Source organism: Uloborus diversus, chromosome 5 (genome assembly GCF_026930045.1).
Source record: "Uloborus diversus isolate 005 chromosome 5, Udiv.v.3.1, whole genome shotgun sequence".
Taxonomy (NCBI): Eukaryota; Metazoa; Arthropoda; class Arachnida; order Araneae; family Uloboridae; genus Uloborus; species Uloborus diversus.
In genome coordinates this window covers 59,564,854-59,588,238 of record NC_072735.1, presented here as the reverse complement: position 1 = coordinate 59,588,238, position 23,385 = coordinate 59,564,854, and the positions used below count along the sequence as shown (strand labels likewise).

Sequence of the window (23,385 nt, the reverse complement as noted above, 5' to 3'; positions counted from 1 at the left end):
AAAATATGTTTTACAACCTTCCACTGAAGCGCAAAATTTTTAATCTGAGTCATATAGTGTAAACACAGTATTAAATGACATACATTTCCATATTAACTTAAAATAAACTAAAACTCGAGTTCTTAATAACAAACGAATGTTTTTACTTGAAAATATCATAGATCTTAAATGTAAAAAAAAAAACTAACTTTAAAAAATTTGGAAAACGTTATAAATCTTTTTACTTTTTTTGTTTCGATAAGTAATTTTAATAATATTGTCTATAATTAAAACATTCTTTTCTCGGCTATGTCAAAATAAATAAAAACTGAGAACCTTTTCGAAACAAGCAATTAAATAGATTCTTACAATTTTGATACACCACAAATAATTATTCCAAAAAATCAGCGTTTATTCCAATGAATCACTTTATTTTAAATATATTAAATTATGTGAATGATAAAGGTGACAGATGCAAATATTTATAATAGATTAATTATCAATGATTGCCCGTTAATTTCAAGAGGCGTCGCAAACACCGCTTGTAAACAATGAAAGCGAATAAAAATATATCAGTCGACACTAAATACAGTAGAGTCTCGAAAATCCGAGTCTCGTAAGTTCGAGGTTCCGCTTAATCCGACGTGCTTCATTTATATTTTAAGTTGAATTTTTTAGTTGCTAAAAATGATTTTCATTACAATCTAAAAATAAAAATATTTCGCTACTGTAAACTTATTTAATTACATACAGTAAATATTAATAAAAAGGCGTTGAGAGGTTGGTGTTAATAACGCTCTCTAAATGGAACGAAAGATTCATCGACCACCAAATATGGATTAAGAGATAACTCAGAGAAAATAAATTAATACGTTAATATTTACATTGGTTTTCCCTAGAGCTGCTATATAGACAGACCGACGCATTAGCTTAAGTTTAGCTATTTTGGACGGATTTTTCATTGTTGCACTTCTAGAGCTACCACAGCAAAGTTTTGGATTTCGCCAAATTTGCCGAAAATTCACGTGCCGCTAATAATTACTCACAGTGAACAATCACTAAACGCGATAACTCGCCAGAAAAGACAACCACTCAAACACGCGCTCCGAACCAAAATGGCTAATCTTAAGCTGATGCGTCGGTTCGTATTTATAGGGGCCTTAATTTGCCCCAAAGCACGTGTAAACATACATTTTGGACGATAGCAGTCAAAAAAGTAGGTTTACAACTTGACGCCGTACTAAATGTATAAACAAAATTTAAACCTTACGCAACTAACCGCTTTTGTGTTAGGCCGGATACATACATTACACCGGATACATACATTACAAATACGCGAAAGAACATAGATACAGACGTTAAGACAAAACTCGTCGAAATTGATTCCAGTATAGTCAAAATACATATTTGGTTGCCTGCAAATTTGCGCGCATAAAATACGGACCGATATCGTGAAAAAGAAATCAAAATTCGTTTTCAGGTAATTAAAAATGAAATTATGCTGAAATTTGTGAGTGAGAACAAAAATTCTTTTTCGTTACTTAAGGAAGTAAAAAGGTGGACCTTTTCATGTCGTCCGTACAGTGTAAATTTTTAGTGTGAAAGAATTTTCTGGATAATCCGAGTTTTCAGTAATTCGAGGTGAGGTGACCCCAAGTACCTCGGGGTTTTCGAGACTCTACTGCACAACGACAAACAGCAGCTTCGGAAAAATTGCGTCCCCACTTTTCGCCGATACGAAATTTCTTTCCCCCAGTGTTTCACAATATACCTTTTGATATACTTAAGGAGGGAGGAAATTTTAAATGTCGGGGTAAAGTAGGGTAAACCGGAAAAACACTGCTCTATATCTAATGCTCAACAACAAATAGATAACAACATTTTGATAAATCATAAGAAAATTGCGCAAAAAATCAGCGTTTAATTCAATTTATTAATGTAATTTAAGCGTACTCAATCAATTAGATGACGAATGTAAAGAAGTAATTATTTAAGAATTTTAACTGCAAATATGTTTCGAGAAATACCGCAAAAAATTGCTAGTAAACAAAGAGGGCGGATGAAAATATATCAGCCGACACTAAGTACAACGACAAACAGCAGCTTTGGAAAAACAATTCTCCATCTCTAACACTTAACAACACATAATTACATTTTAATAAATCATAGGAAAAAACATCGTTTATTTTATTTTAATTTATTTAATCTAATTTAAGCGTACCCAATCAATTAGATGGCGGACGTAAAGAAGTAATTATTTAAGAATTTTAACTGCAAATAAGTTTCGAGAAATACCGCAAAAAATCGCTAGTAAACAAAGAGGCCGGATGAAAATATATCAGTTGACACTAAGTACAACGACAAACAGCAGCTTTGAAAAACACTGCTCTATCTCTAACGCTTAAAAACACATGATTACATTTTAATAAGTCATAGGAAAAAAAAACAGCGTTTTTTAAAATTTATTTAATTTAATTTAAGCGTGCCCAATCAATTAGATGACGAACGTAAAGAAGTAATTATTTAAGAATTTAAACTGCAAATATGTTTCAAGAAATGCCGCAAAAAATCGCTAGTAAACAAAGAGGCCGGATGAAAATATATCAGGTGACACTAAGTACAACGCCCAACAGAAGCTCTGGAAAAACACAGCGTTATATTAAAAGTCTGACCATGAAATTTTTAATAAAAGAATTATTAGCGAATGATTGCTAACAATAAAAGAACGAATTCCGTCCAAACTTCCGCAGCAAATGAATAAGAACGAAAAGCGAGCGCAAATATCTGGGACGGTCTGTTTGCCCTCTGACCTACAAAGCAGTGAAAACCCCTTCGCAGGCGTCGTCTGGATCCGATGGAACTGTGGGATCGAGGGGGCGGCGAGTTGTCATGGCAACCGGATGTTGCGGATGCTCCGTTTTACGGGAAACGCGGTGCAGATAGGATGATGGGAGCTATTAAAGAGTAAACTCTAATCAAATTTAACGGAAGAAAGTGGGGAAGGATTATTTGAGCTTTAGGAGGGTATTCTTATGCGTAAATGTGTCTTGAAATCCTTCTTAGCTAAAAATTAACTCTAGTGTTTGCATTGCGCAGCTTTTAATGACATAAATTGCATCTCAGTCAGAACGCATGCATCAGTTTTGCTGTAATTAAAATGCATTTTCGACATTCATCGTTTCCTTTCATACGTCGCCTCCTTTAAAATCACCTCTAAAATTCCCCCTTTACGTAGACGACATATATTTGATGTATAAAACCATACTAATTATCTTTTGCGAGTATTCTTGAATAAGTTGTTCCATAATGAAAGAGTCGATTCATTAGCATACCTTTGCTAAAAAGTCACTTTCTATTCGTATCTAAATTTCCTTTCGTTACGGAATAACACAAATATTTTTATTTAACATTCTGTTACACGATTCATTGATATGGGACGAAATAAGGGGGAAAGGGGGGGGAGGAGGTCGATGAAATGGGGATACTTTTTTACTTTTAATGACAAAGTGAAAGTATACTTCAGTATGAGCTGACACATCTTGTTCTGTATTTAAAATAATTATTCAAAATTAATCATTTTGTCTCAAATGCCACTGCTTATAAAATTCCCTATTAAATTCTCAGCTTGCGTTGATAATACTACCGTGGGCAGGTAAAGGACAGTAATTGAGAATTTTTCATTTTTTTTTTCATCTATTGTTCGTTAGTTTTACTGCACAAGATTGTTTTTATACTGAAAAAAAAGGCGCGAGAAAAGTGTAATTAAAACATTTCCCCCATTGTCTGGAGATATTGCCATTTACCGCCCACGGCAGAATATATATTTGATGTTTAAAAACATTACCAAAAATCGTAAATGAAAATCTTTAGATACGTTATTTTAATAATAAGAGAGTCGATTCATGCTTATATACCTTTTGATGCGTAGCAACTTTCTATTTTTGTTCGAACCATTTGTTAAATGAAATAACACAAACACTTAAATACTGTTTAAGGCTTTCACGGCCGGCGTCAATATGAGGAGATAACATTTCCGGGCTTATTGGCCGTGGTCTAATAGGGAAGTTTTCGATTTTTCAATTTTATTTTTATATGATAGAGTAACATGTATGAACATCATAGGTGAAAAAAATTTTTGCGATACGATAAGTAGTTTTTTTTTTATTAATTTTTAAAGTTCAAGCGCCTGTGACGTCAGATGGCATATTAAGTGACGTCATCCCCTCTTCTGATAGGGGAGAAGCGAAGGTCACGCATTCGACTTCGAAGACGAAACGTAAAAGGCTTATCTCCTCGCATTTAACTCCTCGCGTTTCTGGAACATTAAACCTCACATCCTCTCGGAAATATTCGAATATCCTCATTGATGTTACATGAGGAAGATTATTTAGATTGTGCTTTAACGAATCCGGTCTCCATAGTGTGTTCAAAAGGCTTATTGAATTTCTAAAAAATAAAAATATCAGCGCGCTCAAAATGTCCCTAGCGAAAACAAGGGATCTTCGGCGGAAGACTGCCCATTCGCGCCCTGTGACGTAGGCTCGTGACGTTTCAGAAGCGCGCACTTTTGCGCGTGGATTTTTAAAAATTCATTAAAAATCAACCATGGTGTTTTAAAATTCGGCGATGGTGAATTTTTTAGTTTTGAGGGTCAATTAACAATATCCAACAGCCAAAATATGAACATATAATAGGTTGCAACTTTCCTATTGGAGTAGAAATTCCAGACGTTTCGGCTTGCTTTGCTGCAGTCATCATCAGTGGTTTGAGTTTGGTGAGACTGATTCCTCGCTTCAGTGGCTCCGGTATTTAAGCAAACTGCTGCTGGGCTGCTGGTTCTGATTGGGAGGCGTTCTCAAGCCGCTGGTGAATTAAGGTTCCTGATTGGATGAGATTGAAGCCGCTGAGTGATCCTGGTACCTGATTGGATGGGATTCACAAGCCGTAGTGGCTACCGGTTTTTGATTGGATGGGACCACAGTATGTTTTAGACTGTTGTGGCGAGCGGATCTAAGGGCAGGGTGCCATTTTTTTAGTAAATTGAAATTCTCCTCTTTTCTGTTGAAATTAAAGGGGTGTTTAGATAAAATTAGATAAAAAGGGGGGTAAGATATAAAGGGGTGTTTGAAAATTTCTATAGCTTCGCGATGAAGACGGGCAAAGTAATGAGATGTTGTAGCCAAGATTTCTGTGTCCTTAAATTTGATGTTGTGGACTCCTTCTTGTTGGCTGTGTTCGGCTACGGTTGACTTATCATAGTTTCCTAAACGGCAATGACGAACATGCTCAGAAAGGCGTATCTTGATGCTGCGCTTCGTAGTTCCGACATAAACTAATCCACAGGAGCACGGATTTTTACGCTACGAACAACGGGATGGAGTTGCCATGGGCAACCCCTTAAGCCCTGTCATCGCTAATTTCTACAAGGAGTTCTTCGAACAGAAAGACCTTGCCTCTGCCACAAAGAAGCCCGAGGGTTGGTTCCGATACGTTGATGACACTTTTGCGTTGTGGAGCCATGGAGAAGAAGACCTGCAGTTGTTTCTTCTACATCTGAATAGCATTCATCCCAGCATTCAGTTCACCATGAAGAAGGAGAGGAATAATCAGCTGCCTTTCCTCGACGTTCTTGTGACGAAAAAGGAAGACGGGACGCTCGGCCACCAAGTGTACCGCAAGCCCACACACACAGACCGTTACCTTCATAAGAACTCAAACCACAACCCGAGACAAAAAATGACTGTCATCAATACCCTTATGCACCGAGCAGAAAGAATCTGCGAAACGACACATTTGAAGGAGGAACTGAAACACCTTGAGCTGGCATTTCAAGCCAATGGATTCCCTAGAGGACAAATTAGAAGAGCCTTTCATACCCGGAGGTCCCAAAATAACGAACAGAAGTGTACCCCATCTGAACCATTAGGGAAAGTGTTCTTACCTTACCTACACAAAGTTACTGACCGAATTGGAAAACTCCTTGAAAAACAAAACATCAAGACCATTTTCAAGCCCATCACTCAACTTAGGAACTGTTATCGCCCTGTGAAAGACCCCCGTGACCCTTTCTCCACATCTGGAGTTTACAAAATTCCGTGCTCCTGTGGATCAGTTTATGTCGGAACTACGAAGCGCAGCATCAAGACACGCCTTTCTGAGCATGTTCGTCATTGCCGTTTAGGAAACTATGATAAGTCTGCCGTAGCCGAACACAGCAAACAAGAAGGAGTCCACAACATCAAATTTAAAGACACAGAAATCTTGGCTACAACATCTCATTACTTTGCCCGTCTTCATCGCGAAGCTATAGAAATTTTCAAACACCCCTTTAATTTCAACAGAAAAGAGGAGAATTTCAATTTACCAAAAACATGGCACCCTGGTTCGCCACAACAGTCTAAAACATACTGTGATCCCATCCAATCAGAAACCGGTAGCCACCACGGCTTGTGAATCCCATCCAATCAGGTACCATGATCACCCAGCGGCTTGAATCTCATCCAATCAGGAACCTTATTTCACCTGCGGCTTGAGAACGCCTCCCAATCAGGACCAGCAGCCCAGTAGCAGTTTGCTTAAATACCGGAGCCACCGAAGCCAGGAATCAGTCTCACCAAACTCAAACCACTGATGATGGCTGCAGCAAAGCAAGCCGAAACGTCTGGAATTTCTACTCCACGGCCGATAAGCCCGGAAATGTTATCTCCCCATAACACAAACACTTTCATTTACAACGATTTCCATTCTTCTATACTTAGGGCAAACTTAACCTGGTACGTCCTACTGCTGTAATTAGGATCTGCGTAGGCTTCTCAATACTACCAGGTAAAATTTAAGCCAACTATAGAATTTTCTAAGAACTTTATATTATAAATTGTTCCACTTCAATAATGGGGAAAAATGATAATTTGAGATCAATTGTGTTAGCATGTTTCACAATTTAAATTTTTTGTAAGAAAGATGTAACTAAAATTGTTTTAATAAACCCTAAAACACACACATAAAAAAAAACGACTCGCCAACAACAAGTTGAGATAATAAAACGACATTTTACATACGTGAGGGCAATGCTGATGTAAGAGAGTGATCACAACATGAAAGTAAATTTAATTTATTACTGGAAAAATCGAATAAAAAGTGATTTAGAACCCTGTTGAGTCACCTCTAGGCATTGTGTCATCTTCCACACTATTTTCTATTTCTATGTCATTTTCCTATTATTGGAACGTACGGGGCGATGCAGGCAAGCTTTAAAGCATAATTTTTCTTACGATGTTCTACGCCCTCCTGTACCACAGTTACGGTAAAGGCATCACTAATTCGATCCAATCAGTAGGCTGTCCAATTTACCATCTCAAGCGATCCCAGATATGTTCGTTCTGTGACATCTAGAGGAATCAAGAAGAATAAAGAAGGTTATTATGGGAAAGAGGAAGTGTCCTGATGCCTTTGCTATTTGTGAACGAACATTCTCCTGGTTAAAAAAAAGGCTCCTGGTAGAGCCGCCATGAGCGCCAAGACATGGGTTTGAAGCATGGTCCAAATGTACTGTTAGGCTATCATGGTAAGGTGGATCAATGCTCGGAGTGTACATATTTTGTACCCCATAGCGCCCCACAACGTCACCCAAGTAATGGGTGCGGTGTACAGCTGAAAAGAAATTGCACTATTCAGTCGTTCACAACAGGGACTTCATAAGCGTGAACAGTTGTCATCACTGCCCAAATTGAATCTCGTGAAATGGCTACAGACGATTTGGATCCAATCGGCTACAGTCCTATCCCGACGAGCACGACACTACTCCAAATGAAGACGACAGTGTGATAACCCTAATCCTGCCTTTGTTTTCAGCGTCATACCACACCTGCAGGTTGAGTGATAACATAGGGTGAGATGGCATATGATAGGGGATAGTGGCTCAAAGCGGGAAGGTTTTCGAAGAACGCTCGAAAATTGTAATTTTTGGATTTTTATCACAAGAATTCCAGTTTTATTTCCTAGCAGGGTTCTTGAACTTCAAAATGAAAAGAGATTTTTGTATTACTTATCACAATATTTATTAATTATCAAACTTTACAAACATTTGAAAAATTTGCTTTGCCTTACAAGGGAGCCCAAAGCGGGTAAGCTTAACCAATTGTAATTTGGTACATTTGCCAATCAAATATGAAGTTAAAAAATGATTAAAATAATTGACTAGCTAACTGCCATTGCATTAAAAAGTATAAATGTTGTACTTTTCCAATCTAAAGTCAGTACATTTGTTTGTAAAACATAAAGAAATAACTGATTAAAATAGTAGACTAATTAATTGCCCTCCCAAAAAATAACTTTTTAAAATTATAATTATCCTACTGAAATAGAAAATCGAAGTCAGCACACGAGTCAAAAAATTATAAATAAATATATGATTGAATCCTATACCCGCTTTGCCCAAAGGCGCGTTTTTTATTTCAATAATTATAATTTTAAATTTAAATAAAAATAATTGAAAAATAATTAATTTGAATTTTGGCATCTTGAATTCAAATTATGTTTTTCGCAATCACGAGTTTGTGTTTGTTGGCGTGTGTGTTTGTGTGTGGGGGGTATGTGTGTTCGTGTGTACGGGGTATGTGTATGTGTGTGTAGGCATGTGTGTTTGTGTCTGTATGTTGACATAAGTGTGTGGGTAGTTGTGTGTATGAATGTGTGTGTGGGAAGGGGGGCCGGGTAATTTTTACGTGTGTGTAGGCATATGTGTTTGTATCTGTGTGCAGGCATGAATGTGTGGGTAGTTGTGTGTGTATGTTTTTGTGTATGTGTAGATGTCTGTATATATGTGTGTATGTGTGTGAAGGTGTATGTGTGTTTGTGTGAGTATGTAGTTGTGTATGTATAAGCATGTGTGTAGGACATGGATGCAACCTGGAGACGGCTTACGGCGATGGTGCGGAGGCTGCTGGTGGGAAAATAAAATGATAGCACGCCAAAAACAGTCAAATGAAAGCAATAAGCAATCTTGATTGCTCAAAAAGAAACAAGCGAAATGACTATCGTAGTTTGTAGGTGGATGGTGTCAGAATAGCGTAATATTATTGACAATCAAAAAAAAAAAAAAAAAAAAAAAGCTGGTCTTCGACTAATCACAAGTTACGAAACTTCATTTTTGTAAAAAGAATGTATAATTTTTTAAAATTTTAACCCTGATTGAGCCACGCCGCTTCACTGCTGCTTCGCTGAGACTGATTAAAAATCGTGGTGTTCATGTAAATACGACATACGTATGCATCGCCGCTTACACATCATGGGGGGAGGCATACGAAGCCTGCGTTAATGGCATACTTCGGACACATTTGTTGGCACCAACGGCGGTACTTCCGGGAGTAATTTTTTTAGCAAAACAATGCTCTGTCACACACAACGGGGCGTCAGAGGACCTCCTCGTTCACATTATCACCTTCTTTAGCCTGCTCCATCTCTTGATTTATTCCAGATTGAGCATAACTGGGATCACTTGGGACGATAAGTTGGACTGCCAACAACTTTGATCGAATTAGTACTTGGTTTACACTCACTGTGGTAAGAGATGACGTAGGACATCGCACGAGACTGCCATGCCTCAATCCTTGCTTGTATCACCTCCTACATTAACGCTACAAGTGACTCAACAGGGTATTACAACCTTAATTCATTTGGGATGTTTTCAATCATAAATGATCGTTTTGCTTTCGATGGATTTTTATTTAACTTAAGCACTTTTTAAAGAACTCATGGATACACTTTAACTAAAGGTTACTTGTAACATATTTTAAAGCTACTTTGAGTGACTTACACCTCTGTTATTCTACATTTACGATAAATTTACTGAAAGTGAAATACACGATAGGACTGTTCTGAGCGAGTGATGCTTTCCAAGGTAGAAAATTCTGGCTGCTGGTTCCATCAGCGGCATCAAAACTAATTTACACCACTGTCACTCACCTCAACGATAGTTTCGGTAAGTGGACGGTTTTCCCGCGCTGCTATTGAGTAATATACAGAGTGGCTATAATTAAAGCTATGATTGCAAAACGCTCTAATTTAGAAACTGCTGGCCAGAATGACATTATGTTTCACCAGAACAGCCGTGAGGCCATAGGAATTTGTTTGGCGAAAGAGAAAAAAAAGGCTCAAACTTTTTAGGTCGCTGTCAGGATGTTGCGGAAATGCGCTAATTACTAAGATATGGCATGCGTGCAAGAGACATAGCTGTGATAAAAAAACATTGTAAAACATATCGCCTGCTCTTAAAACATGCTGCTTTACACATCCAACTATGTAGTAGCAGAACAAGGTGGACGATATATTGAACAATTTGTGCATCATCATAAAGTGTTTGTTTCATTAAGCTCCGCTTTTTTTCCTACCGCAATCATTGTTTTCTCTGCATGACGTAAATTTGTCGACTGAATCATAACTATTTCACAAACTCTTAGAATATGTTCCTTCCTTTCGGCTAACAACATTTTCGTGTTAACGGATCCCTTTAGTAGGATTTTTCCCATCGACCTTCCCTTACAGTGCCATCTATCGGCGCATTTTGAATTTATTATTTCCTTCGTTAAAAAAATTCGCGTGATCTCTTGACTGTTCTGGTGACATATCAAGTCATTCTGCAGTCCAGTATTTGTTATTTATAGTGATTTAAAAAGGTGACTTTAATTAAATCACTTTGCATTTTGGTATTTTTTTCACAATTACTACAATTAAGAGAGGAACCAAAGATGAACTCAAATTCTTGCTTACCCCAATTTTGAAAAATTTTGCGATGTGGCTCTATTATTATAGCCAATCTATCTATGCGATTGAACGTGCTACCTTTTAAAAGCATGTATGTTCTATCAAATTATAAATATGAGTACTGTCTGACCATAGATTGTATGGTTTACAGGCGGAAGGTTGGACTGTCTACGAGTATTTTTTTTAAATAATGAGTCCGAAAAGCAGTCTACCAAAATCAAATGTATGTTACTTTTAAGTTTCTACACTTACAGTTCTACAAGCTGTAAATGTTCTTCCACAATTGTTACTCCACAATTGTTAAATCTTCTTAACAAAAAACTACAATTGTCGTTAGTAAAATATTTTATTTTTTTTCCTTTCGCTAAAGAGATAACAATTTTCTTTCAATCTTACAGTTCTCTTCGAAAAACAACATAATAAGCTCAATTTAGAAAACACGTCGCTTAGACAAAGTTAGAGGGGAAAAAGACTTGAAAGTCAATAATTGGTTCAGTGTTCCTTGTTTTTGGATTATGCAGTAATAATACTAAGTTGCTTTTCTTTCTTTAATTAATAAAGACTTTGGATGAAAATTTAATTCCAATCCAATTATATTAGTGTCAAAGTAATTATTTAAAATTAAAATAAAAATAATGAATTTAATTTTGCGGCCAGTGAATCAGTTATTACTGCATATACATAACTTGTTTTTTTTTTTTTATTTGAACCTAGTTTCCACATAAAATAAACTTCTATAACCAACTATTTCCTTCAGAGATTTTGAAATAGAATATTTTTTATGCTTTAACTCATTTTTTTAACTTCATTTTTCCTCACAGGCGGCGTAATTCAGTTCAGATTTTTCAAAAATGTTGATTTACAATTAATTATGATAGTAACAAAAAATGTCTTGTCCAGGGGAAAAATATAGTTAAGTTGTTACCTAAGTGGGCAAAATTAGAGCTCTTAAAAAATAAGTTAAGTTCTTAAAAAATAAATAAAATAAATAAAAAAAAAACTTTCCTTGGTAAAGTAGAATACACCTCATTGCCATAGTGGCAGATTGGCATTTTTTTAGTAGGGAGTTTCTCTTGCGAACAAAATAGAGTATATTCCTTGTTTAACAGATTGGCAAAATAAAGATGTTTAACTTTCCGAAATTTCTTCTGCACAAGATAGCTACATATTCATCCAACTTGTGCCTGATTCATCTCCTTATTTTAAGTATAAGTTTCTTTTGTGTTTTTATTTTATGCATACTGTTTTGTAAATGTATATTTAAGCCAACCAACAATGTATAAATATTTCATTTATATACTCATCTCACCAACAAACGTATGTTTCGATGGTAGATCGCAACAATATAACGAAGTCGATCTTAACGTCAAGTTATTTGACCCTCCCTGGAAAATATTATTGGTCCGACAGAAGCTATGACAACGTTTAATACTATTCGTGGAAGAGCAGGTTATGAAAGCTGTGGTTGCTAAGCGTTATTTTGACCAATTAAAATATTTTTAGATTTTATGCGCATAAATGTCGAGTATGTCACGGGAAATAGTGAAGCATTTTATTATGCATAGCATACAACTTCTATTATTGTCTATCAAAATAATAATTAATTTGATTTTTTTTTAACTTCAATTAAAAATTAAAAAATAGTAATCTTAGATTCAACTTCGTTTTTTCCTCTGCGGGTTATTATAATCACGTAATTTTACTTACAGTTATTGTTGAAGGACATATTATTTTTCAGCCTCAAGATTTGCTGCTTTAAATTTTCGGGGGTAACTTTTACCTCTGTTCTTATTTTAAAATCGTAACATTAGTTAAATACTATTGGTTACTAAGTTGATGAATTTCAATTGATTATTATAATTTACTCAAATACGTAGTATAGTTTTTTCATCAACTTTATTGGTAATTCTCTCATGTTTGTAAGTATGTTACGCTTATGAAGTAGCAATAAAGGCTTTTGTGTGAGTTTATATAACCGTTAAGTAAGCAGATAATAAATTGCAATATAATTACATCTTGTAGATAAAAGTCCCATTTGTTATTATTATGGTTTAAACCATTAGATTGTTGCAGTTAAAATTTGAGAAACGAGTTTCTTTCCCTTAGTTTTCCGTGTTTACACGTGTTTAAATATTTTTAAAACTATGTAATGCGCAAAAATCTTATTGAAATAAGCCTGAGGATAAACAAAAGGACATTAGTTGCGTTCTAAGTATGAAACTAATAACTATTATACTATATATATTTAGCTTATTATATTTATTATTTATGTTAAAGGTTATGACTCTAGAACTGAATATTTCTGGCATATATATCTAATATAGGAGTTTTTTCTGTACCATCCCTCCCCACGTGAAAAAAATAATGAGCAGTAATATTGCTACTTAACATACATAATTGAAAAAAATGTTACAAGTTATTCAATCACCTAAGGGACCAATAGCAAAATAAGAAGCGAAATTCATTTTTATCATCCTGTATCGTAGAAAGCTAGAAATGAGATGAAAGTTTTGTGAATTAGTTTTACTTGCCGTGTGCAATTATTCTGTGGATTTTCGTAAAAGTATTACTCATATTGACGAAGTTTTATAGGTTTTTTTTTCTCAAAAATAATAACTCATTTACAAGTTTATAACAGGTGGAGTTTTCCGTGTTAAATAGCGTCGATTGCAAAATCTATTATAATTATTTTTTTTTGTTTTTATACATACTTAACCTGGAATGAAATATTGAACTCCATTCAAACTAAAAAATCATATTTTCGTTTCGTTTACGAACGAATATATGTTTTGCCTACTTGAAGCAATCAGTTTCTGAAAACCTATACACAATGCCACACTAACTACAAAAGAAACTACACGATCTAAAATTACAAAAGTTGTACTTATCAGTCTGCGTGCTACGTGTAATCCATAGAGACAAGTGAAAAAGGATATGGCCACTCTATGATGAAGCGGGTGCACCGTCGGATGACATTGGTCTCGCTGAAGAGGAAGAGCGAGGAGGGCCCTTTCCCGTGGGGGGTCACATGCCCCCTTTTCTTGGCCATGGTGGGGGGCAAGGGCCTCAGCCGTTCATGCTCATAGAGAGGCGGTGGGCGGACCGGGCTTGGCTGGGCGGTGGCAGGGGCGGCGGGGCTCTTGCTGGGGGCGTCCTCCTCGCCCGCACTGCTCAACGCTGTCAACCTGTCGAAAAAAGAAATCAAATCAAATGCTGCTTCAGGAAATAAACTAGTACAGCGACACTAAGGTAGTTCAAAAATATATGCAAAAAAGAAAAAAAAAAGTTTCTCCTAAATACCAAGACAACCCTCAATATTTTTAGATTTATGGATAGCAATATACTGGAAGAATTTTAGCTTCCTATTTCAACTGAAAGAGGGTGCTCAACTCCCTCCCACAAACTTCAATAGTATAGGGAGGGGGGTTAAAAATACTTCGAACTGAAAAAACACAGCTACATATTATAATATACACTAGAAATATGCATATACATTACAATAAAACAATTATTAAAAAAAAAAAAAACAGCTGGGAAAAATAAATATTTCTCAATTTTTGGCATTTTTTATGATACGGCTAATGTTAAATTAAGGGATCATTGAGCACCGTCTTAAATTTTGAGTAAGAAGCTAAAATATTTACTGCATAATACTATTAGTGAGTGCAAAAAAAAAAAAAAAAAAAAAAAAAAGAGGGGGGGGGGTGTTCTGCACTCGAGCTGAAAAAATGTTTTTTTGAACCACAGTAAGCGACACTTGTGTAAGTTGTCCACTTGGGTGCAGTACTTTAGTGGTCAAGTTAGACCATTGATGGACTTATGGAAGGTGATTAAAAAAAAGTGTTTTTTTTATGCCTCACAAAAGCGGTCAAATTGGACATGTAGTCAACTTACAAGTGTGGCTAACTTTACAGGTTTTACTATATGCACTGAAATCTCGCTACAACGAACACCAATACTACGAAATATCCATTTCAACGGAATACATTTTTAGTCCCAGTTTAATTTCCTTTACATTGATTGAATTTCACTGTACCAAAATTCTCGTTACAATGAACACATTTTACGGTCTCTTGAAGTTCATTATAACGGGATTTCACTGCTTTAATTTTTACACAGCAATGCTATTTATATTATTACGCAATGGGGTGGTTTCCTTCTGTTAAAAGTACTACTTTTAGTCATTGAAATGGATAGAATGAGCGAAAAAAATAACATGGACCCAGAAAATACTTTCATATTCCCAACAGTTTTTTTAAATTAATTTTTTAAAATATCCGATTTTTCAAACAAGGCGTGGTGTTTATGACGTCACAAATGATGCATTCTAGCGCATCTTTCTACCACGGTTCCACGTTATGATAGTCAAGCAGTGAATTAAAATTCCGCTCTACGCTTGCTATCAACCATATCGTTGCCAATACACGTGAGTAAAGATGCGAATTAAATATTTTTTCTGTGAATGGCAACATTGAATGGCATTTCATCATTTGTGATGTCACACGGCAAAAGTATAAACAATAAAAGCGCACCGATTTAAGTAATTTTTTAAAAATATTAAACTTAAATAAATTATTTAAACAATGGTCAGATCCTATGTTTTTAAGCATGCTCTTTTAGAAAAAAGTACTTTTAAAATTTTGGAAACGACCCCATTTCTTTATCTTCTCCGAACCTGAAGTTGCGAAACCAATTACAAATCCTTTCTCTCGTTTTTCACACATGCATTGTAATATCATAAACCATATTTCAAATACGTACAGTTGATTCTCTATTTAACGACTTTCAAAGTAACACAAAAAAGTCCTTTAATAGACTACGCGCTCAAACAGAGTTTTTCAAAAACTACAGTGGAAGTTCCGGGACTGTGGAAAGTCGCCTTTAAATAGTGAAAGTCGTTAACTAGAGCATCGTAAAACAGAGAATCAGTTGCATAAGGAATTTATATTTCAGGGGCTATTGTTTAATACTCACGAGAAGTAGAACTTTGATCCCATAGTTAAATACATTAACTTATTTTCAGAAGAAAGTTTGGATGTTAAATCAATTAAGAATTTCATGAAACAATCTAATCTGCATCTATTTTTTATATCCCTTGAAAGCTTCATGTTTTTCCTTATTAGAAGTAATATCATTATCGCATCCCACCCTTCATAAAAAAACGGTTTAGATATTATGAAGCAAAGAAAATAGATTCACGTATGTGAACCTCAGGACAGAAGAAGTTCATAACAAACAAATATAGCTGCCGTGTGCAGGTAAACGGCAGTATCTTCAGAAATGAGTTTTCGAGATATTTGAAGAAATGTGTGGTGGATACAATGCTAACGATAGGAAAATGTTGAAAGTAGACGTTTTTTTCGCGCCTTTTTTTCTGTGGAAACCAAATAAGCGGTCTTGTACAATAAAGATGACGTACAATAAATGCAAAAAATGCAAAAAAAGAAAAAATGAAAAATTTGCAGTTACTGCCCTTTACCTGCACACAGCAGTAGAAGGGTTAGTAGGCCTAGAAGGGAAACATTAGATCACGAAAGTTCTTTCTCTATAGTACTCAGTAAACATAATTCTATTAATGTTCATAAAACGCTACTTGAAAATAATACCGTCACTTTAATGTAAAATAAATCTAGCCATTCAGAGGCATAGGTGGTATAGCACACGGGCCCTGGTTCTATACGTACTGGCTCGAATCCCAGGAAGAAATAAATCTAGTAATGTTTATATAACGCAACTACAGGTACACCTCGTATAACACGGTTAATTCGTACCGTATAGTATCAAAACCGAGTTATATGAGACATTTTTTTAATAAATATTTAATTACATCCTCGGAAAAAAATAATTTTTAAAACAAAGGAAAATTAATTCAAAAAAGAGAGAAGGTAAATTAATTTGCTCTGTAAAGTAAATTAATTTATAAAAGAAAGGAAACTAATTTACTACAGAAACCAAAATATGTACTTTTCCATTACCTTTGTAAGAAAGTTTCCAACACATCATCTTTATCTTTTGAACGAAATTACTTGTCACTTTTCTATCACACTTTCTTAAGAAATTAATCAATGAAACAAAGGCAAATTGATTTACAAAAGAAAGGAATTCAATTTACAAAAGAAACGAAATTTACAACAGGAACCAAAATACAGACTTGTCCTTTATCCTTGGAAGGAAACTTCTTACACATTTTCTATATCTCGAGTCCAAAATTATTTGCCACCTTTCTCAACATCCTCCAAAGAGGTTAATTAAAAAACCGTGAAAAACGGGAAACGCGGCAAAGTGAAAAGGGGAAATATTTACTCTGCTTTTAGCGCCACCTATCTGGTAGTATTTTAACAATGTAGTGCCATATGTAATATCTTAAAGTCAGGAAAAAGTATCACCGAAGATTGAAACATTTGATAATACAGACAATTAAAAAAAAGTTATACTCATATTGTAATATTTTTTTAAGTCAAAAATTATTTTTGTTGCTATAAATGATAAAGTTCCTGTTATATATTAACGTTTTAAATATCAATTGAAACCTTCTAATGTTTGGTGCAGAATTAGTTCAGTTAATATTAAGCTTATTTTTATTTTAAATAATAGTTTCAATTAGTCAAGCACATTCCGGACAAAGTGAAAAAGTTCATTTCGTTTGCTCACTCAATCATTTACTAAATTATTTACATTTTGATATATTGATTAATTCATTTACATTCCTTCATTTAGTAATTCACTTATATTTATTCATTTATTCACTTATTTTCTTATTCGTTCCTTTTTTACTCACTCATTTATTTTTCTACTTAGAATAGTTAATTTTTTTTTAATTATTCGTTTAATGTTTCAATATCATTTATTTCAGCGTTTTGTTTACTGATTCATTTGATCAAAAATATTTTTTTTTATAATCAAGTGGAAAGTATTTCATTAGAAAAATATTTTATTTTTCTTTTTATCCCATGAAAAAAAAGGGAAAACTTTTTACGTTTTTTTTTTTTTTTTGAACTCTCAAATTTACTGCCAAAAATAAGAAAATACTGTTTCAATGCAAGTTTTATTATAAAATACAATTCCTTCTTTATGTACTGTAATTTTCAAAACAAATTTCCAATTTGTTCACTTTAAAAAAGCTCATTCATCTTAATTATTTCACTTTGCCCCTTGTTCCCCTACAACAGAAAAGGAATAAGTTTGAAAAATAAGCGAAAATATGTACTTTTCCCTTAGAACAAAATTTCAAACACTTTTCTTGATTCCTCATCCAAAGTTATGCGCTTATTTTCCGCATTCCCGAAAGAAATCAATTCATAATACGAAGATAAACTGGTTTACAAAAGAAAGGAAATTAATTTACCAAATAAAATAAATTAATTCAAAAAAAGAACAAAATTACGTAGATGAATTAAAAAAAATAAAAATAATAAAAAAAATAAACGAGATTGTTTTACAAAAGTAAAAAAAAAGGAGCTTTTTCCTTATTCTTAGCAGGAAATTTCTTAAAAATACCCTTATCTTTTGTGCAAAATTACTTGTCATTTTTTTTCTCATAACCTGGAGGAATTAATTTATAAAATAAAGCGAAATTAAAATACATAAGAAACGAAAATAGTTTTCTGTAGAAACGAAGTTAATTTATAAAAGCAACGAAATTCTTTAATAAACGAAACGGATTTAATTTCTGGAAGAAACGAAGTTAATTTACAAAAAAGTAATGCGATAAATATTCAAAAGGAGCAAAATTAATTTACGGAAGAAACGAAATTCATTTACGGGAGAAAAAAATCATTTACGGCAGAAACCAAATTCTTTTCGAAAAGAAACTAAATCAATTTAAGTTTTCTAGTAAGTAATATTTAATTGCTGGAAGTGAATCTGCCAAAGACAGATTAATTTTCAAAAGAAGCGAAATTAATTTACAAGATTAACGAAATTAATCTATAAAAGGATCCAAATTTAGCACGCAGACGAAACGAAGTTAATTTACAAAGGGTAATGAAACAAATTTTAAAAGAAACGGAATTTATACACAGAATCAAGGAAATTCTTTAAAAAAAAAACGAAATTCATTAACTAAAGAAATGAAATTCTTTTAGAAAAGAAACTTAAATAAAGTTCTATGGAAAGTAATGCTTAAATGCGTCCTGCATTTAAGCATTACTTTCCATAGAACTTTATTTGTCAAAGTTCTATGGAAGTTTCAAGTTAAACGTTACAAATTTGTCAACTTGTCATTTTCAAAAGAAATGAAATTAGTTTTCAAGAGCAGCGAAATAAATTTATTTATATAAACAAAGAAAAAAAAACGAATTTAACTTGCGGAAGAAACGAAGTTAATTTACAATAATTAACGCAATAAGAAACGAAATTCATTTACGGAAGAAATGAAATTCATTCACAAAAGAAACGAAATTCATTTACGAAAAAACAAAATTCTTTCAGCAAAGATACCAAATTAGTTAGTTTCAAGCTAGTAACGTTTAATTGCGGGACGTTATCTGTCAAAAACAGATTCGAAGATTTTTAGAATTTATATTACGACAAAACAATTGAGCTAGCTCAATTATTTAGCAGTAGTTCCATTGAAAAATCTTTTCTTTAATCACCAGGATCATTTAATGCTTTGCTACTGAAAAAACGTCGGTAACGAAGGATAATTGGTTTGGCTTAAGGAGTCATTGTATTCTATTATATAGCGTGAAATAAGAGTTAGCGAAGCTCATTCCCATATCCCCCATAGTGATAAACTGAAACAGAAATTTTCAAGCGATTCGACGATAAATATAGAAGCATTTTCTTGTGGAGCAGCGTAAGATAAATTTGAGTGATACGAACAGCTCATTTTTCATAATTTAATATTTAAGTGTTTTTTCGGTACAGTGTTTAAGGTGTATGCGCATACTTCAAATCAACCGAAATATTGATTTTTCTTATTGTTTCAAAATATTCAAAGATATTAAGATTTGGTCAATATTTAAACTATTTTTCGAGTTACCAGGATCTTTTCTGAAGTGCTGAAAACATGTTTCCCAAATTTTAAACTTAGTTTTTCAATAATAGTCTTTTGAATGTATGTTGCTTTCTTTAAAACATTATTACAAACAGTGAAGTATAATAAGGATCTATAATAATTATTTTAATTCCGTTATATACAACCTGTATAGTAAAGTGGATGTTCTCTGCCCCAATCACAGCTATTAGTTGAAAACTAAATTTTTAGTTAATGTTAAACGGCAAAATTTCGGAGAAAATCTTGATTTTTTGTCTTTCTGTAGTTGAAAAAAAATAAGTTGAAAAAAATCCTATTTTCTCTAGCATCTTTATAGAGGCGGAAAACATGAAAAATATTATTAGGAATGTTTTTTGACAAAAACTATGTCTAGACAAATTAAATTTTAAGTTATCTTGTTTCAAAAAATGTGCTTATTAGCTCATATCTTAATTAGTAAATTACTAATTAATGTTTTCTTAAAATTTTACTTAACTGAAAAGGTTTTAATCACACATCAGTAACCTACCATTAAAAAACAAGATTTTTAAAGTGAAACATAAAAAATGTCAAGTGTATACTTACACCTTAAAATGAATGTGATAATTAATTCATTGTCTATAATTTGTTCGAGTTTTTAAACGGAATGATTTGGGGAGACATAGTGCAGAACAATTGATTTACAAGTGTTTTAGTCAATGAAAAACATTAACAAAAGACTGTAATTCCTGTACAAAATGTGTAGGTACCTACAGTTTAATATTATTTATAATCTAAGACTATTCCAGGCGACAAAGGCATCTAATTAGCCTTTATAACTGCAGAATAGTTCACATTTGATACAGGGTTATTAAATTATTAAAACTTAATTTAACGCCCTGCACTATAAAAGAAATCTCATAACAAAAAAATCCTTTACAGCCTTACTGTAACTTTTACCAATTAAAAGAACGAATGACTCCTTTTGGTATGCACTTTTTTTTCAGTTTCAGATTTACTTACACATTTTCTATAACTAAATGAACTAACTTTCTTTAACTAACTATCTTCTAATTTAAAAAAAACTGACATTTAAAAGATGAAATATAGGTTCATCAAATGCAACGTCTTTTGCGCTTAGATCTTCGTCTCTAAAGAATGTAGCAATCTTTCACTACATAAAAAAAGAAGTATTGGAATTTGACCAACGGTTGATGAAGCGTAAATGTACGTACGCTGAAAGACATTTAAAATTTCTTTTATTTATGTCTCTAACTAATGAAATAGGGCGAAAAAATTATGTGCAAGAAATATAAGCTATTTGTTTTTAAATTATCAGGCAAAATTTTTAATAGACAAAATGCGTGCATCAATCAATTTTAAGCAAAATGAAATTTATTTGAAAATGCTAAGAAAAATGGCATTGTAAAGAGGTTTGCAAAATGTGGAAGCTAACAGAGCATATGAAGAAAACTTGTGTGTTTAGTGCACTAAAATTTAAAAAAAGAGAAATATTGGTTTTCTTTTTCAAACAGTGCTTTTTCAGAGAATGCTAAAACCAATTATAATTTTAAAAACAAAGCTTGCGAGTAAAGTACTTACAGTATATTCTTAAACGCAATCCCATAGCCCCGATCAATCTAACACTTAAACAGAATATCTGAGGAAAAACCACGTGAGAAAAAAAATCCCTCAACTATGCTCGGTAGCCACGCAATTACGGGCCTTCGCCCACGCTTTGATGTTTCCGAGAGCATTCTTCGATCTGTTTGCCAGCGACCGCTAGATGGCAGGAGAGTCAGGTCACGAAATTCTACTTAATGTGGGCTTTTCCCCAAACATTTTGTTATTGTCTACTGTTTCACTGTCGCTCAATTTTTGTTGGATATGTTAGCTTGAAAATTGCAATTAATTCCACGTAATTCAGTTTTAGGGAAACCCAGTAACTAAATGCAGTCGCTTTTGCATGCGTTTCTTAAATTGTATTGCTGTTGCTTTGTTCGATTTTTCACCCGCTGTCCTAGATTTTCGGTCAAGCGGTGAAAGGAAATTTATGCTTTTTGTAATGGAAATAATAATAAAAAAATATTTATGTATAATGACAGGTCAGTGATGAGTTCTAGTAAGACATTTTTTTAGATTTTGAGTTTAATCTTATGTTGAATTGAAAATTAAATCATCATGTTTTTTATCTTAAAAATATATGTAACTGTTTTTCCTACTATCGTTTGTTCACTTGGTTTATTGAGGCTAAACCAACCACCAAATATGGGGAGACGTAGATTCAGAGTTTGAATAATTTGAGATCGCTTCGCTCTCTCCAGAAACCTCTTTTAGTTTGACTTGAATCTCCAAAATTCTTATGTGCCACCGGAATTACAAGTTCATAATTCTTTAAAATTTTAACTGATATGGTTATGCTTGAAGATTACCTTTTAAAATATATCCAAATTTATTATTTTTTTTACGTCTGACACAAAGTTTGTGCTCAGTGCTATAAGTTCAGAGAAAATATATTGGAGAAAGTAAAGAAGCAAATATAGGGCTCTTTTCGTTTACAACTTCTTTAATTAAAAAAGAGTTCAGCACTAAAGTTGAGAAAAAAGAAAAAAACTTTTCCTTGATTTGAGTATTTAAGAATTTCAAACTTATCATGCATAATCAGATGGCCAATTATTTCAAGTTATACGTCATGCCAAGTAGTTCGAGGTTCATTTTGCAAAAAAAAGTCGATGGGAAAAAAATGGATTTAGTGTTATATGCCAATACAACAATGGACTCAGAAGGAATAATAGAAACTGCGATTCATTTTTAATTTTTTTCACTTCGTTTTGCATAGTAAAGAAAGAATTTTGATTCCGAAAAAAATTTCACTCAAATTTCGTACTAAGTGAACATCTTACTCAACCTCGAAGGAATGATAAGCAGTTTTTTTCGCCCGTCCGACTACCGAAACATCCATTTTGATGATCATCGAGTTAATTGCTTCAAATTTTCTCATGACATCGGTATATACTCATGCGCGTATCAGTTGATGTGTAAATGTATGTATCTCGCATTACTCAAAAGCGGTAAGTCGCTGAAGTTTGAAGTTTTGTATGCAGACCCTGGGTGGAGTCTAGTTGGTTGCATTCGAATGTTTCAAAAGATATCTTTTTCTCGTTTTTCAGGCAAATCGGTGTAAACTTCAATGCAGATTTAAGTGATGTTACAACTTGGCGACCACTTGGCGATTTATTGTCAACCTTTTGGATGCCAACTTTTTTTTTTTTTTTGCATCGGTTAGCGACAAATTACAGGTGAACTTATTTAAAGTGATGTTCACTGCAAGGTACTATTATATTGTACTTTTGTTCTTTCTACACATTCCCTGGCGTTTTTATGCAATTTTAGATCACACATGCTAATAAATACATCACCTTTCTTCAAAATTGGGAGTACAATTCTCGGTACTTTTCCATTGCAGGTACGTTACTTGACTCGGCGACTTTTTTTCTTTCTCTTCCTCAGCGCAAATAGAAAAATAACTCATACGTCCTCGCTATGTTTGCTCCTCTTTTTCTGATTTAACGTTTATTGGGACTCTTGATGTTAATTAATGACTCCACACACATATTTAGCAGTTGGCTTACCATTTGGGTTTTAATTACTTTTTTTTAGTTGGCGGATTAGTTGAATCAAACGCTTGT

General features: G+C 33.7%; 1 protein-coding gene across 1 annotated transcript in view; it reads right to left on the bottom strand.

Annotated features, from left to right (window-relative positions):
- Nucleotides 1-23,385, bottom strand: part of LOC129221997 (voltage-dependent calcium channel type A subunit alpha-1-like) — a 368,073-nt gene that overhangs the window by 291,744 nt on the left and 52,944 nt on the right. The window contains 1 exon segment of the mRNA XM_054856408.1: nt 13,678-13,925. Coding sequence (XP_054712383.1) covers nt 13,678-13,789 — 112 coding nt within the window. The 5' untranslated portion in view covers nt 13,790-13,925.